The following is an 18,851-nucleotide window of genomic DNA, read 5'->3' on the forward strand; positions in this document are numbered from 1 at the left end:
ACTCCATCAGGGCACTTAGTTAAAAAATATGTAAAATTTGAAAGTTACCTGTTCTAGTCCCCATGCACAACCAACACAGTATAACTTGGCATTGTATTAATGGTGTAATAGTCATGGAAAGTACAGCTAAATCAGTAACTGTTTACCAGAAGACTGTACATAACATACACATTTACGATCAGAGTCAATCATTTTGCAATTTTAGGTTGTTGTTTCACTTGATAAATAACAACATCTTTACTACTGAACACAGCATGATTGTTATCAAGGAGAGTCTATGAAGTTGAACTCATGTAAACAAAATCCTCCCCTCAATCACAATCCTGCTGTGTTCACAGTGAAAGGTATTCTTTATCTAGCAAGTAAAACAACAACCTCTCAATTTGTCAATCATGAGTATACATTTTTTTGTATAAATATGTTACACATATGTACATTTTTCCTGTGAACACATCCTGTTTTAGCTGTATTTAACATGAACTGTATATCTTGTCATAATGTTTATATATGGTGAAACGAATATATTAGTTTAAATATCACTCACTGTTAGCAATTGCTTGTACCTTCTTTCTTTCCTGTCTGTCAAATTTCCTTTCTTAAACATAATTTATCATCTTTTAGAACTTTTCCATTGATAATGAACTTTTGTGTCCTTTTAATGTAATCCTTGCTTGGTGTTGATGGTAGGAAAGTTCATGATTGTGATGGGTGTTGTTGAGTGCTTTGTGTGTAAGGTTACCGTCTTATTGGTATGAGAGAGTATGTTTTGATGTGAGTGGTGTAATTACAGTGGGCCGTCAATGGTCATGGTATTATCAAGAGAAGATGCTGTATTAGGATTCAGGGACATAATGGGACCTGTGGATCCTGAGGTTGCGAAAGAACAGGCACCGGAATCACTACGAGCTTTGCTTGGCAAAGATATCCTACAAAATGCCATCCATGCTGTTACAACCCCAGACCAGGCAACTGTCAAAATCAAGGAATTCTTCCCAGATGCAGAATTCAATCCAGATGGTACAATCAAAGGTAAGCTTTAGATCATGTTACTAGTAGGCAATGTTTCAACCTTGCACAGGCACCATACTTTCATGTTCACATTACACTGCTGAACATAACAGGTGTAAACATAACTAACCGAACATAACAGATGTGACGTCATGTCAACATAACACATGATATACAAATGTAGTGGAAATATTGTGACACTTTAACTTGTAAAATATGGTACGTCTACAACACACTTGTACATAAATATGTCCTTTCAACATCGCACAAATGATCAGCTGAAGGTTTGAAATTTATACACACACATACACACATACATACATACATACATACATACATACATACATACATACATACATACATACACACACATACATACATACATAAATGTGTACATGTACACAAGAGTACATACATGTCTTGGCATAGAGACATCCTCTGGTCTGTTGACTTCTATGTTGAAGTAATGTCTGTATGTCTGTTCTCAGGAAGCTATGCTAGATCAAACAATCAGTAGGTACTGTTTATAACTCACAGTCTCTCTCCTTTACTTACAAACTTTGACTTACATGTACATGCATTCACTACATGTTTGTTGTGTGATGTCAATGTTAAATTTATCTTGTCATAGGAGCGGAAGCAGATGATGAGGAGGATGAGGGTGGAGAAGAAGAATATGAGGATGAAGGTTGTTATCTATTTTGATTTCAACACTCTGCTCTAAATGGCTGTCAAATGTAATGCATGCAAACTGATGCTTCAAGCTATCTTATGCCATATGATCATGGAAAGTGTGAAAACATTGTAGTCCATGTCGTAAAATGTACTTTTAGTGATTTATCAGATGGCAAGGCAAATTTTCATTATTGAAGTATTCTACAAGTTTATCATTACATTCAGTTTTATGTAAAATTTAATACCACTTAAAATGTTACCTGCAAAAATACAGAGTGGCACAGCAATTCTTATTTTGCAATATCATGGAATTAGCTTGAAACTTTATTGCATGCAATTCACACTAAAGAATGTTAGCATCATGGACTTCAATTTTTTTCACTGTTTCTTATAATTTAACTGTCAAAATTCTGTCTAATTTCTCATATGCAGTCATGACCATCCATCCTGTCCAGACAATAAAGTAGATGGACATATCAAACTGACCCTGTCCAGATCATAAAGTAGATGACAACATGCCAAGGCCTCTAGCAACACACTCTTTCAAAACCCCATATTTTGTAATGGCAAGAAATGAAGAACATTTCACAGTATTGCAATTATCATTTTTTAACAAAGAAAATACTGCTTGAGATTTTAAAAAAAAATATCCATGTTATGGACAGGAATGTTGTACCTTTAAACTTTTAACAAACTTATTAAACATCTGCCTATGTTTATTGATTTCTTCAGTTTCTAACTTTGCTAAGATACATACATACATTTTACCTTGCAAAGTCTAGAACTGCTGTTGAGCATGGCCACTCATATTACTAGATGTCAGTCTCTCATTTATTCCTGCTGCTTTGGTAACATACAACTCTGCAATTCTTCTAACAGCACTCTTTCTTGTAGGCAGACTTTTTGATTGTGTATTAATTTGCTTTTTAAAGAGGAAACAGGTTCACAGGAGGAGGGAGAAATGGCAGAAGGAGATGATGAGAAACCAGATGAGGATGAAGAAGAAGGTTGAATTGATTGCATAATTTGAAACATCATTGTCCAATCATTTTTCTCATATTACTCATGGCTTCATTCCCATTGGTGGAGGCGATGCTAATGTCAACACTATTTCCATGTCAACACTATTGCCATATATGGTCAAACACCTACCAAATATAGCTACTGACCATTGATAACTGTAACATTGTTTACTTAGCAAGATAGTCAATCATTATGACATTTGATCTCTCCTTGCTAAGTTCACAACCCTCTATCGTTATGCTCATTGCATGGACCTCATCACATGTGACTTAGTCAGGTTCAGCTATATTACAACCAAGGTTTTTTGACCATAGATGGACTGTCATTTCATATTACAGCATTCCTTACCTCTCTCTCCTCACAGCAGATTCCATATGTACTTGGTTAAGGGCACCACTGTCACTGTGTCAGATATTACATTGCATGCTACATTGTAAATATGTCTGGGTCTTTGCATGACCTGCTGTCTCATTTGTTGTGTTGTGTTTTGTTGTGTGGTATCGTATTGTATTGTATTGTATTGTATTCTATTCTATTCTATTCTATTCTATTGTATTCTATTGTAATGTATTGTAGTTTAATGTATTGTATTGTATTGTATTGTAATGTATTGTGTAATGGTGAAAAATACATGAATTGCATGTCATAAAAACAACAAAGTTTGTTTGCCCCCACAACACTGTAATTTAAAGCCTGACTCACTATTATTTTAATAGGGGAGTTAATTCATAGACATGTGCATGACAATCAATTCTTCATTTCAAATGCTATCATTTCAGACATTTTTGTCTTAAAATTGTATTTCATTCATTTTGTGTAATTTCAATATTTGTTAAAGAATGTCAGAGTAAAATATTCGAAAATATTATCATCAATTGCTTAACTAAAAAATCAGTATAATTGATCTGGGGTGATAAACTTACAAAAAACAATTTGGAGTCCTTTCCCTAAATTTTGACAAGAATACATTAATTTTGACATCTGAAAGCCAAGATATACAGACAAATTTAAAGTTCAGCTATTATCACTTCAGTTCTTCTGCATTACAAGAGTTTAGGGATCTAACCTTTTAAATACCTGTCAACACTCTTACAGTCAAAGAAGAGAAGAAAGAGGAAGATGGGGAGGCAGGAGCTCCAGAAGAAGAAGAGAAACCAGAAGGTGGGGTATATTGTGAAAATATCAGATAGTATATAATATAGTACATTTAATTTTATATGTAAAAAAACCATGTCCACCATGGCCCGTGGTACATATTATGTTTATATTAAGGGTCTATACATACCCCTTTCCATATCCTTACCCTTTGATTATTGCCAAAATTCACCCCTAGCTTGAATACAACTATGTATTCATTGCTAATAATTGAGTCATTCCTATGTCTATTCATGGCAATATTGTGAAATGTTGTAAAGCTATCATGTTTAACTCTCACCCTATAGTTCATACCACAGTGTGCAATACAACATAATGATTTGCTTTTAATTAAAGTAATTATTACAATTGGCCCATTTCCTAATTGAATCCCTCTCATTTTTGAACAGACATCATCTTTTCATTTGTAATTACTATTTTCAGTTCTTTCAGAAAGTCCCCCAGCGCTTACTTGTAAAACATGAAATTAGAATACTGTTCTTACTTTGGGTATTAAATGTATATGAGCTAGTATGTGGAGAACACTGGAGGGTTTTCATCTTACATGACATTACCATTGATGGCATAAAGATGAAGAAGTGTGCCACCAATGTGGAAATGATCAACGACATACTCTCTTAAAGATTCTGCAAGCATGAATTCATTCTGATTAAGGTGTGGTTAAACTATGACAACAAATCTAAGAGAGCTGTCTTGGTGATGACAACTCAAAGAGAGTTGTCTTGGTATGAGAGATTAGGATAACAAATTTCAACATAGCTGCCTTGTCTAGGAGTCAAGGTCAAATAACAAATTGCTTAATAAATCTGGATATGTTAAACCTGGAGACACTGCTCAAGTGTTGGCACCCACAGCAATTAGAGGTCAGCTTTCGATGCAGACACTGACTTTTGACCTTGACCTTCATCGTCAAGATCAAAATGAAATTTACAAAATAACCTTGGAAGTTTTGTTTTTAGGGTCACCATTTAATTGTCTACACCACTATCAGAGATAACCTTTCTGATAAGACACTGACCCATGGCATTGACCTTCATATTCAAGGTCAAATAACAATTTACTCCCATACTTTTGAAGTAATGCACAAAAAAGTAGATCAATACTTTTAGAATGAGCTTTCTTTTTAAAAACTGACCTTGATCTTGAACATCGATCTTATCAACTCTTAACCCAGGATGGGGAGCATTGGCTGACGGTGATGAAGATAAAGCTACAGAACAACCTGCTGAAGGTGATTTATAATGTGCACTACTATGTGATGTCTCTGTTATGAGATGTCCTAGATGCAGACCTAGTCACTGTAATATAGAAATGTAGTACTAGTAGTCACATAGCCACAGTAGTATTAGGGCTAAATGAAAATAAGCACCAGCCTCTGCAGCCATAGAAATAAATGAGTTGCTAAAGTCTACAGCAATAGAAATAAATGTATTGCTATAGTGTACAACTGTAGAATGAATGTATTGCTATAGTGTACAGCTGTAGAATGAATGTATTGCTATTGTCTACAGCTGTAGAATGAATGTATTGCTATTGTCTACAGCTATAGACATAAAAGTCTACAGCTATATAGACATATGTGTTGCCATAGTCTAGAGCTATTGACATAAAGTGTACAGCTATAGACATATGTGTTGCCATAGTCTACAGCTAGTAGACATAAACATATTGCATAGTGTACAGCTATAGACATAAACGTATTGCTATAATGTACATACAGCAATAGACATAAACGTATTGCTATAATGTACATACAGTAGTAGACATAAATGTGTTTCCACAGTTTACAGCTGTAGACATGTATGTGTTGCTATAATGTACAGCTGTTAACATACATTGTAAATGTGTTGGTATAGTACAGCTATAGACATGTTTTGCTATAGTGTACAGCTATAGAGAAATGTGCCTCTGAAGTATATAGCTATAGACGTGAAATGAATGCATTGCTACAGTGTACTATTGTAGACGTGTTGCTATCGTTGGCAGTTTATTTACATCAAATTCAAAGCTGGCCAGTCACATTTGAGGCCAACATACATGTAGGCATTTATTAACACACTTTGTTCATTACTATGTATTGTTATAATTAATACTTGCTAAACACATAACGGCTGATTAAGAGTAGAATGTAGGAATTAGCCATACTAATACTAATATCACATCATGTAGTTTCAATCATGTACATGAAAGCTCAGACCACTATGGAAACCATGTGTGATGTTATGTCATGGTAAATTGATTGGTAGTGTAGAACTATATGTGTTGGCTTGTCTGTAATCTCATTCTGTCCACATCAAATGGGCAAACTCTACCCAAAGTCTAGCTAAATCTGCTGAGGAAAAGGTGAGCATCACATGTCAGCAGTTACCATTTCACACAGACAGGAGGTTGTCATTGGTTACTTTGTTCAGTTTTACAAACTCAACTTCCATTTTTAAAGTAAGTCACATGAGAATGCCATAACGTTATCATGCTTATATAAACACTCCAACAGCATTAAACTACTGATGTTGGGTGGTAAGAAGGAATGTCATGCAAAAGAAAGCCATTTGACTATATGGTGTAGAGAGAGTGACATCATTAATGAGCCCACACGTATAGTTCTGTACTAATCGATTACTGGTGTGAATTACAAAGTCTAGAGTTGTGAATTATATTAAGGGTTCATACATTTGTACTGTCACGTTTACAATCTGACCTGAAGACAATCATGTGTATTACCATAGAAAGGTTCATGTTTCTGTCCTTGCATTCTAGAGAAACATGACATGCTAAATCACACAAGTCAAACTCTCAGATTTGAAAACTCCATTGATTATCATATAATATGTTATACATATCATTTTGTCATCTTGTTGGACCATTTCCTGACTTTCTTGCCACATTCCCTAACTTCAAAACATCAGATTCTCTAAATTGAAAATATACCAACTATATATTACCCTTCTTGTTCCCCATGATTTGTGTCACTTGGCACCATAATCAATAATATAATGAATATACATATACTAAATATATGTGGTGAGTTAAAGCATCTGTCCACTATTTTGCAGAAGAAGGAGCAGCACCAGCAGAAGGGGAAGGAGAAGCTGAAGGTGATAAGCCAGCAGAGGAGGCAGCTGAAGGTGAAGCTGCTGAAGGAGAAGCAGCTGAAGGGGAGGCAGCTGAGGCAGCTGAAGGGGAAGCAGCTGAGGCAGCTGAGGGTGAGAAGGCTGAGGGTGAAGCAGCAGAGGGTGAGAAGGCTGAGGGTGAAGGTGAAGATGCTGCACCAGCAGCTGAGACTGCAGAAGGAGGTGGTGAAAGTGAAGAGAAGAAAGAAGACGGTGAAGGTAAGCAATTTAGTTCATCAAAGCCGTCAGATATGACAACCTGGACTAAGCAGGGCTGAAGGTGAAATGATAAAACAGGTCTGTGTAGTAAATACTATCCCACAGAGTATTTACAGTTGCAGGACTTATACTGGGTGTATAACAAGTGCTGCTTGGCACATATTGTCATATCAAGTTGCATGCTGCAAGGCACAAATTATTAATAATCATCTTTAGCGTCAATTACCTTTGTCTCAGATGAGATGAAAACAATGAGATATCCAAGCCTTTATATGGTACATGGTTTGATGCCTTGAAATACTAGACACCAGTATGCATGGCTGAGAGTTAGATAGTCGCTGTTTAGTGCATGTCACACTTTGTTTTGGTTTGCAGCACTTTATCCCTACTTTATTGCAGCATTCATTTAGCCTTTCATTTCATGGAGTATTTCTTTTCTAGGTTTAGAATGCATGCAGTGGCAGGTTTATTTGCATGGCTTGTAGCCATCACAGTTCATCAACAACTCTTAAGCACTCCATTACCAATAAAACAAAACAGTGCATACCAGTATACTGCATGCATGTTAGAAAGTACATTGTCACATACCTGGTGGCAAAGAGTCACGTGGAATGGCAAACAGTCATGTGTGTGGTGGTAAGCAGTCACATGCATGTTGGCAAACAGTCATATAAATGACTGCAAACAGTATGTCACATGTGTGCTGGTAAAGTCACACGCCAGTAGTTGCATGCATGTTAAAAAGCACACTGTATACCTGATGCAGTGATAGCAAAGAGTCACATGCACAATGGCAAACTGTCATGTGCATGATGGCAAACAGTCACATGCGCAGTGGTAAAACAGTCACTTGCCTGATTGCACTTGGTATTAACCCTAGTATGTGATATGATCAGTGATTCAACAGCATTTGAATTGCACTATTTTTGAAATATTTTTCATAATTTAGGTCCAATATGTTCACATGATATATATAAATATAATTTGGTTTATCTTACTATACCTTTCTACTAACTTTTATCCTGTTTTTAGTTCATTATAGATTTCTCTTTCAAGTACTTTGTTCTATGATTTCCTGGATAAACTCTGTTTTACTATACTTGAAATTTCCAATCACAACTTGCCTCGCACTGAGTAAATCTTCCCCTGCATAGTAGTAATGTGTTCTATCTTCAACACTGATGCTTACCTATTTTGAAACTATTTTAAGTGTTTCCCTGTAATCCCTATATAATCAACTGATCTTTGTGATGTGGCCCTTGTCTAGCTGTCTGCCCAAAGCAAACACAATCAGTTCATGAATTAGTTCATGATGGCATCCTTTCACCACTGGTATAGTTTTTGTAAAAGTTATCGGGCATATATCGCAGTTGATATTAGATATGGTTTCCTATGATTTCCCCGGTTGTACCCCAGATCCATCCCTGGTCTACCCAATTGATACCCCAGCTCCATCCCTGATCTACCTAGTTATACCCCAGCTCCATTCCTGATGTACCCAGTTGTAACATCTGCTGCATTAGCAATACAAATACATGTAACAAATTAGTTATTACATGTAAGTTGTCTGAAATCTGGCTCATGAAAGCAACCATAATGGAAAGGAAGAATTGCTATCGTGATTTCAGAAGGAATAGAAACAAAGGCAGATGATAAACAGGGAGAGGAGTCGAACTCAAAACATGATGAAATTAGCGCTAATGGGGAAGAAGAGATGAGTAAAGAAGGAGGAGAGAAGAATGATGATAATGAGGAGGAGGAGGAGGAGAAGGGTGGGAATGATGTATCTGACAATGATGATTATGAGAAAGCTAGTTTTGAAGAAGGTAGTTGTAATATTCTTACAACTAGCATGCAACAATGTAATTCTGTCAACAATGTAATGGTAGAGCATGAAAAAAGGTAGCATAAGTGTCTACAATGTAATAATGGAACATGCAATAGTGTGCATCTAATTATTATTATAACAAATGTTCACAATGTACAAAAAAATGTAGCAGTAGCGTAGATATGCAACAATGTAATTCAAACAAAGCAAGCATGCAATACTGTTTTACAAATGTCTACAATGTAACAATATAGCTAGCATGTGACAATGTAATACAAGCAAAACAAGCTGGCATGCAACATTGTTGCGCAAAAGTCTACAATGTAATGATAATGCTAGCATGCAACAATGTTCTACAAATACAGCTAGCATGAAACAATAAATGTCCATAATGTAATAATAGATCCAGCATGAAAACGATGTCAACAGTAGTCATGTTCTAATTTAACAATTGAAATATTTTGACTTTGAGTACATTATGTGTACAATGTAACACTGTCATAATTGTGATGTAAGCATGCAGTAATGTCATAATTCACAATGTAGTAATTATGAATATTAGGTATTATGTAACAGGTGTAGTTTGTGGGTTCTGAATAGTGTCTTGTATATAAATACGTATCAATGGATGTACAAAATTTACATGTACAATTGGCCTAGGTTTAATAGCTACAGTACATTCTCCTAATCCAATTGATATAACCATCAGCTTCAATACTTCTGGTCAGTTACTGTCACTTGATTGAAAATATGCAAAGTGTGTTGAAAGTAAATAGTATTTGATTTGGCCTACAGTTAACAAAAATATAATTTCTATAATTTTTTTAATTGTAAAATTGTTTAATTGGCAAGATCTTTCATAATCATTCCATTTACTGTGGTATTGGAATACTCTTTGTAAATATATGATAAAAATTTAAACATCTCAAAGAGAATGTAGTAGAAAGGGAATACTGTTTCTATATAAAACCAGATTTCTGACTGAAAGGAAACAAATAGGGTTTCCTGAATATTATTATACTGTTTGCTCCACATCCTGTCCAGACTGTAGTTACCCTATCATTGGCCTACATACCATACTGAGCCATTGTTTAGGCAAGGGCCCAGTGCTTATGTTTCAGCCCTAGCCTAGGCAAGGGCCCAGTGCTTTTGTTTGAACAAGCTCCGTGTTTTGAACAGGTTCTGCTTAGCGAAGCCAACCCCCACCCTTCCCATTATGTATTTACAATGAAAGGAAATGTTGTAAGCTGACAATAGTAGACATAAGCTATTTGTGGTATTGCAATTTAATGTCTAAATGTTGGGTCCTACTTTCATACATGTGAACCAGTCCTGCCATGTTATAGCTGAACTCTACAAACTTTCAGATAGTTCATCTGAGGAGAAGCAGGGAGAAGAAGATGATGATGATAATGAACAGAGTGGTAGTAGTGATGACAATGATGAAGTTGAGGAAAATGGGGGAGGGGAAAGTCAGGAGGAACAAGATATGCACGATGTTGATGATGGTAATGCTGATGATGATAATGATGATGGGGAGGAGCAGGAGAAAAATGAGCAAGAGGAGGAGGAGGAGGAGGGAGGTGTTGATGAGAATGAAGCAGAAGGTACTTTCAAGATGATGTATGAACTGATGTGTACATGTGGTCCAAGATTGTCTGTAACAACCCAGGAGATTTTGTTTATGATTGTGTAACTTTAATATATCAATGTTTGCTGACATTCAACTTTTTGAAATTTGTAATAATTACCTTTGTACAGAAGTGAAGACTGTAAAACAAAATAACATATTTTAATTGTAGTAACTCATCAAAAAATTATTATTTTTACATTAATTATAATTTAGAATTCATAACGAAAATAACATGACACAAAGTACAAGTATAGAATGTAGATAATTTAATTATGTCTTATAGGGCGAAAGATCAGCATACAAGTAATGTAACCACGGTGATGGTTTTGAAAAATTTATTTTCAATAGTCCAGCTTTACTAGTGAAGTAATGTTGTGTGGTTTTACACTGACAGTGACAGCATCCCAGTTGTGTTGGGTCTATTTGTAGTCTTTCAGTGTATGTAATCCTAAGATTAATGAACTCATTGTAGAATTGGCTGTGGATTGACAAGGATACATGTACCTGCTTTCTGCATGTGTAGTGGTCTAACAGCATTTTTGTGTTGGTGCTTGTCTTGTAATAGCAGCAAACAAAGAGGTGTAGATATGTTCATATGTTATGACAGTAAACAAATGGGTGTAATCCTCTGTCTTGCAATCCATAAACAACATGTCATCATTTGTCAAGTGAAGTTGTCTGATTACATTTTGATATCCCAATGTTTTGATATCCTGATGGGATGTCACGTCAGTGTTGGTAATGTGTCCCACTGGAATGTTATCAGTGTTTGTATTGTGTCCTACTGGAATATCATGTCTGTTGGTATTGTATCCAAGTGAAATGTCATGCCAATGTCAGTATCATATCCTACTGGCAGTCATGTGTTTTGAATAGAAACTACATCAGTATAAATGCATGTTGACTTAACATATATGCCATGTACTTAGTAACAACCCCATCCCCAGATTAATCTTTTCCAGCTCCGTGCAACTAAAAGAGCTCGTCACTGTGCTTAACTTAATATGTATTGCAAACCCCTCCTAAAGCTCACCCCAGTCAATTTTCATCTGCAGTTCACACTTAACAGAACTTGATTGTCTTTTGTTGCTATTATCCAAACTGTCTTCTGTTTTTCATCTGTACGACTATTCTTCACATCTGTGTCTTTCTATGGATTGTTTCATGTGAGATTCTTTGTAACTGTATGTCATTTATTTGTTATTAATTCATATATATTTCTTTTTCTCAAGGCAATGACAGTGAAAGCCAAGCAGAGGAGACAGTGCAGGGTGAGAATGTCTGTCTTTTGTGCCTGCATGCTGTTCGACATAGAGTACTTAGATGCTTGATTCTGTGTTTACTATTTTGGTATCGATTTTGTCATTTTAATACCATCTTTGCATCCATTACTAGGGGAACAAGCAGAGACAGCCGAGGATGGTGAACAGCAAGATGAAAGTAGCAAGGAGGGTGAGAACATGCAGAGCATTATATAAGAATGTACTATTGGTTGAAGGGGAAATTTGCAGAGTTGCCAGTGTGATGCTTTCATAATCTCATCCTCATGATTTCCTACAAGATAAAATTCCAAAACAAAATTGATTTGTTTGTAAATATTTACATTCAGTTGTTCATTTAAAAAAAGGGATTTGAAAAATTTCTTTCTATGTTTGAAAAATTGTCATTTCATTTCATATGTACATTTTGATGAGAAATGTAAATTCATAACATTTGATGAAAAAATAATAAGCATTTAAATATTGCTACAATACTTTTTATGAAAGTCATTCTCAATTGACTGCAAGTTTCAGATTGTTGCATGCTTCTCAGGGTAGAGGGTGTGCATCTTGGGTGTCTTAATTTCCTCATATGGAATTATGTCCTTGTGGTGTGATCTAAGGATACATGGTATAGTCAGGTCAGAGGTCAGATTTCCATGTACCACCATGTAGTGGTAGATTATTAACCATCATTACTTCCCTTCCATCATTAGTGTCAGTTGATTCCTACAAGCATGGTGATGCATGCCGGTGTACTTCCATCCTGTTCATCTTACATTATCATGCTGTCTATGTCATCTGTCTGTCTGTCTGTCTGTCTGTCTGTCTGTCTGTGTGTGTTATTCCTCAATTTCTTGTAACATGTGCATGTTTATAACCCAAAACTTCCTTCGTAGTGAGATACAGTGTTTTTACATTGCTTTTAATGAAGTACATTTATATATTATATGGTAATTTTCATTAACCATTTGCATATTAGCTGAACCAGATGAAAAGCCTGCAGAGGAGGAGGAGGAGGGAGAAAAACAAGATGGTGAGCCATTGTGCACTGCATGACATCTTGTGGTCATAGTTATCATAGTAACACTTGATCACAGTCACCATAACAACCTGTCTAAATACACCGTATTATAAATTTCTTGTTAATGTTTCATGTTATATGTCTTACACTTTACAGAGAAGTAACTGCAATCGCAGCTAATTATTTCTGAGATAATTTGTAGGAGATCTGTTTGATAAATCTATAACTTAATCTTATCCATGATTAGCATATTATCTTAGTGCAGTTGAAAGGAATTGTGTTATGTTAAAATGATAGACTTTTAGTTTATTGTACATTCTCTACAGGCTTCATTTACAGGTACTAGCTTCCATGATTCAATCCCAAATATTAGGTATTATATTGGAAAAGGCCAGTACATACTGAATGACAAAGCAGTGACATATTCATCTTACACTTCATCAACACTATATCAATCCATGGAAGCTCAAATAGATAACTGATTTAAATTTATTTGCTTTTAAGATGATTACAACTGTATATTATTCACACAATTGAGGGTTTGTTTGTTGTTTTTCTTGTTGTGAACATCACCATGTGGTGTTTCCATCTATTACCCAATTTTCATACTTTTACAGTCAACCAGGGTATTCTCTTTTGAAGTATTATGTTGTTGGCATCACCATTAGCTTTTTTGTATACTATTACAATCAATGATTGATTTCTCAGTTGAATTATTCCGTTGTTGACATCTTCATGTGGTGTGTGTTCTTTATTAGAAGCAGAGAAACCAGCAGAAGGGGAAGCTGAAGAAGAAAAGAAAGAGGGTGAGTATACTCACTCTGTCTTATCAAGTGACCATTAACAGAATTGACATTTCACATAGACTGACTCTTACTGTGTGCAGTGATGCTGCAACCGTGTTTCCCACTAAATTATGAAACTAAGGTCAAAACATGTTTCACGTAGTTCTTACTTCCCCACTAAATGACAACTTCTTTTACTATTACATATAATACTCTGCTCAGCTCGATTCAAACTATTTACCACATGGCTATCATACAAACTCCATTTGAAAATGTATGTACACATGATTTCAACACCAAATCATACAAAAACAGATAATTTAACTCTAAAATTGGCCATATGGATGATCAGTGTATTTATTTTGGATTTTTAATTTATAAACAATTTTATTATGGCTTCCTACTGAAGAATCAATGTGAAACAACATAGACCAGGTCCGTTTTCGTAACTCAATAAATTGAAAAAGCATAACAAATGTGTAAAATGTTTGTTATTGTGCTTTTTGTACTTACAATAACAAACTTTTTACACATTTTTTAGCTTTTTGCAATGTATTGAGTTACAAACACAGACTTGGTCTATGTTGTTTCACATTGATTTTTCAAGTAGGGAGCCATGATAAAATTGTTTTATAAATTAAAAATCCAAAATAAATACACTGCTCATCCATATGGCCAAACAACAAAAGCTAAATGGAGCCCCAGTTCATGGTATTAAAGGATCAAAATGAAATGGAAACGTGCAGGGGATGATATGTAACAGTAAGGAGATAAGAGGTATTAATAAACAAAGAGTAAAACTTTCCCACTAGGTGTACTTACTATTATGACAAAAATTACCTTGTCATAAACACAATGTATGAAATTATGTTTTGAATGTTGTGTTTTGTATTTGACCGTGGTTTTGAACTTCACTGATGTAACAATTGTACTGTGTTCTAGATAATGTTATTAGATTTAAACAGAGCTGATAACAACATATTAGACTATGGTAGTAAATATTAACAACAACAGTGTGTGTTTCAAAATAGGGTGTTAAATGTTAATAATTGTGTTTTCAGAAGCGCCAGCAGAGGCTGCAGGTGAAGAACAAAAAGAAGAAGATAAACCAGAAGGTGCTGAGAGGAGTAGATAAATACAGTGCATGCATTATCACAGTTTCATTTCATACCCCCTCATATAATAACATTATTACCATTCCAGTTGTCATTAATTCATCCATTCATTCCAGCTAACATACATGTTACGTCAACTCAAATCATTTCACACACATTGACAATCATGTATGTATGTATGTATGTATGTATGTATGTATGTATGTATGTATGTATATATGTATGTATGTATGTATGTATGTATATATGTATGTATGTATGTATGTATGTATGTATGTATGTATGTATGTATGTGTGTGTGTGTATGTATGTGTATGTATGTATGTATGTATGTATGTATGTATGTGTATAGGTGTATTTAAACTGTATGAAACCCAGTCACAGACCTGTTCACTGTAACATTGCAAACACAGTCATCCATTGTTATACTACCAAACCATAGTGACTAGAGTGTACCAATCTGGCAGCATGATGTTTTTTTACATCTCAAGCAACGTTTTTTGTTAGAATTTACAGATTCAAGCTGTTTTCATACTGAATTACTAATGATAAAACAAACACAAGATTCAAACACAAAACTTTATTTGTGTTCACAGCAAGATAAATATAACATTTGATGTGCCTGTGCACTATCAGTGCATGTATTTTGTTCCTGTGATTCATTCAAAAAAAAAAATGGAGATGTGAAAACATGGTGGTGCCACATCATTAAAACTATAGTCTTTCTGGTTTGGTAGTAACTCCCCATCCCATACAATAATGTTATAGTTTCAGCATGCATTCTCACCAGTTCCAGCTAACACATTATGTTAACCCGTGTCACTTCACTAAGTTCACTCATTTGGTTTCCATTTATCACATCATTAATTTCAGCATGTAACTGTTTATTAGTGTAATGTCAATTTTTGCATGTATACATTATTTACTACATGAATAGTGAACACTTTGATATCATAATAGCTGACAATTATAATACCCTTTGACATGTACAGTATAAGATACACATTTGTGACCACACCACACAATTTTACAAATTAGATTATCATATACACTATGTTTTAACCAGTGGCATAAAAATCTACACAGACATTAGAACATAGACACTTGGTTGAACACATTGGTATTTACGTTTAACAATCATATATATGTCAGATTATTGATTGCCATTTCATTTCAATCATTCTATCACTTTGAGTTCATTCACTTACCTTACATTGCAATGTAAACTGCATGATCATGTCAATATATGATTTTCATTGGTAAAGGGTCCTATTTGTTATCATATGCACAATAAGTGTCTCTAGATTTCTATATTCATTATACTCTCAAATATCGTCCAATTGGACATTCTAAGGTGTTATGTAGTCTAGTATTTAGTGTATTGTTTCAGCAAATTAAGTATAATTTATTTAGTTCAGTATTGGATTCTGTACTTTGTGATGCTGATGATAGTTTTAAATGATTACTTTAGGATGGACAGCTGTTGCTGAGGGTGATGAACCACCAGCAGAAGGTGACATGAAACTTCATTCAAAAAAATAAACTAACAATGACACCTATGCCTTAGGTTTAGTCACTGTTGTAAAGGGATTCCTGGTTGTACATGTAGTGGTGGTAATAGCACTCTTATTGGTACATGTAGTTCAACTGGTGGTACTTGCATGTAGTTTGTACATTGATGGTTGTTGTGGTGATGGTTAGGGTTAGTTACATGTTAATGGTAATGATTTTTGGAGGTGGTAGTAGTTAGCTGGAGGTTATTGTGCATAAACATAAAATAAACATGCACTTAGTGTTAGATATAGTCACCTGTAGTTGTTGCTTATGTAACTGGGTTTTGAGTAATGTTATAAAATGAAAAAACTGATGGGCATTCCCACTAATTTCAATGAGGACAGTCTGACAGGCATTACGCATGCCACATGTCAAACATATGTACTGTACATACATACATACATACCTACATATGTACATGTACATACATACATTCATGTCACTACATATATATGTTCATACGTATGTACATATGTATGTATGTACACAATCACACACACACACACACACACACACACACACACATACATACATGTGGATAAGTTAGGCACACATGCATTTTAGGTAAACAAAATGTCCTAGAATCATTCACCATATCACTACTACCATATGACATATGAAATCCATAAGTTAGGTCATGTTACTACAACTGCTGCCCACATTGCAGCATGTGTATTGTAGATATGGTTAGAATACCTGGAGGAAACCATTTGTGATAATGATCTCATATTTTGTTGTCATGGTTTTATTTTTAGGAGAAGAAAAGAAAGAAGATGAAGAACACAAACAGGACGTTGAAGGGGGAGATCAAGGAACAACTGACGCATAAATTAAAGACATGTGTGACCTTTGACCCCTTCTCTGTAAATATTGGATTTTACTTGATGGAACTTTTTCACTGTGTTGAAATCATTGTACCACAACTGATTATATATGTGTTATGTATTTACATGTATTGGGTTTGTGGAAGCCGTCCAATTGTGCTTTCTTCAGGCACAGACAAATTCCTTTCACATTTGTTGATTGATAACTTTGAATTCTGTAAAAAGATACATTGATTTTGTGTATAAAATATGAATTTTTTTTTGGTCTATAGTTATTTCTATTTGTATACAATAAATAATAAAGTAATTTGTTGTGTGTATTACTTAATTTCACAAAGGAAAATAAAAAATAAATAAAAAAATAACACAAGGCACTAACACTGCCTGCCTATTTTTTACAAAGTACATTCTATTCACAACTTAGATGCTGTATGTAAGAATTGAAAAACGAAAAAAAAGTGATAGATAATAAGGGATTTTGTAATATTTTTTGCCATTTATGCTAAGTGTAATGTTGCATTTCACTGGTACCTTGTACATCATCACAATTTCTATTGAAATTGTTTATTTTAATAAATTATAACCACAAAAAGAAAGTCTTGCGAGTTTTTCTTTAGTCTAGATGCTATATGTGGCATCGATTCTCAATATTTCTCTTTATGTCTGTCTAACTCAATGTGGTCCTGAGATGAAATTTCTGAATCGATCACAGAATTCTGCCCAATGATAAAGTTGCTGTTTCTTAGGTCAGTTGTGTAATGTCTAAATATTGTTTGTTTGTTTGTTTGTTTGTTTGTTACTTATACACTTGACATTCTAACAGGTGAAGGTTTACTCATTTGCATGGACAACATTTGGTTCATTTTTTGTCACTGAGCTAGACGGTGGTAATGAGATGCCAAGGACAGCATCTCGACTAATTATTCTTTGATTCTGTCTATATGACAATTTGCTAGTTGTATATATGACAACAACCTGGTTTAAAAGAAAAGAAAATCTTGTTTGAAACATGTCTGTTTCTCAATCAAAAGTTTTTAAATATATCTAAAGTGCATAGACTTCAATTGAGTGATTCTCATAATCAGATACAATCAGTTTACTTGGCAAATCTTTTGTTAACGCAATGACATTGGCTTTATTTAGTTTATCTTAATCAACATCCATACAACTGATGAAATCATTTTTCAAATTGAACTTCGATTCTGCACTCGATTACTGTATAATTCAGATACGTACATAAGTATCTGTCGTGACCCTATACCATTGCTATTGTGAAGTCGCAATAACACGTCAACGAATGGTTAGCCCTATGTGGTCGATGAGGGCGCACAGTACAATGATATTCGCGTACAAAATGCGGTAGATATCGGGGGATATCCGGTGTCCATGCAAAAACAGCCCTTTTAACGTTTCGAAGCTCCGCAGACTATGAGAGAGTCTACTGTTGCCTTTATCACAAATAGAATGATTGCTTCATAATCAAGACTCACGTAAAAACAAAGGTACACAGACTCCGTCTACCACCTCGGTAACCCGGAAGTAACATTGTGATGACTCGGCACTGTGACGTTGTCAGGTGTGATGTTGTCAAACATGACGCATATGTGACGTCTGATCTAAATATAAAACACCACACAAC

General features: G+C 34.9%; 1 protein-coding gene across 10 annotated transcripts in view; it reads left to right on the plus strand.

Annotated features, from left to right (window-relative positions):
- Window positions 1-17,361, plus strand: part of LOC144450412 (thioredoxin domain-containing protein 3 homolog) — a 33,780-nt gene extending 16,419 nt beyond the window's left edge. For 2 of the 10 annotated variants that reach the window (XM_078141000.1, XM_078141001.1), the window contains exons 15-27: window positions 791-1,029; window positions 1,640-1,696; window positions 2,616-2,690; window positions 3,802-3,867; window positions 5,036-5,092; window positions 6,915-7,190; window positions 11,884-11,922; window positions 12,047-12,103; window positions 12,893-12,946; window positions 13,693-13,740; window positions 14,781-14,834; window positions 16,306-16,347; window positions 17,144-17,361. In XM_078141000.1, the coding sequence (XP_077997126.1) occupies window positions 791-1,029; window positions 1,640-1,696; window positions 2,616-2,690; window positions 3,802-3,867; window positions 5,036-5,092; window positions 6,915-7,190; window positions 11,884-11,922; window positions 12,047-12,103; window positions 12,893-12,946; window positions 13,693-13,740; window positions 14,781-14,834; window positions 16,306-16,347; window positions 17,144-17,217 (1,138 nt within the window). In that variant the 3' untranslated portion in view covers window positions 17,218-17,361. The remainder of the gene's footprint in view (window positions 1-790; window positions 1,030-1,639; window positions 1,697-2,615; window positions 2,691-3,801; window positions 3,868-5,035; window positions 5,093-6,914; window positions 7,191-11,883; window positions 11,923-12,046; window positions 12,104-12,892; window positions 12,947-13,692; window positions 13,741-14,780; window positions 14,835-16,305; window positions 16,348-17,143) is intronic. The other 8 variants (XM_078141002.1, XM_078141003.1, XM_078141004.1 and 5 more) reach the window with 8 other exon arrangements.
- The last annotated feature ends 1,490 nt before the right edge of the window (window positions 17,362-18,851 follow it).

The sequence above is a fragment of the Glandiceps talaboti genome, chromosome 20 (genome assembly GCF_964340395.1).
Source record: "Glandiceps talaboti chromosome 20, keGlaTala1.1, whole genome shotgun sequence".
Classification (NCBI taxonomy): domain Eukaryota; kingdom Metazoa; phylum Hemichordata; class Enteropneusta; family Spengelidae; genus Glandiceps; species Glandiceps talaboti.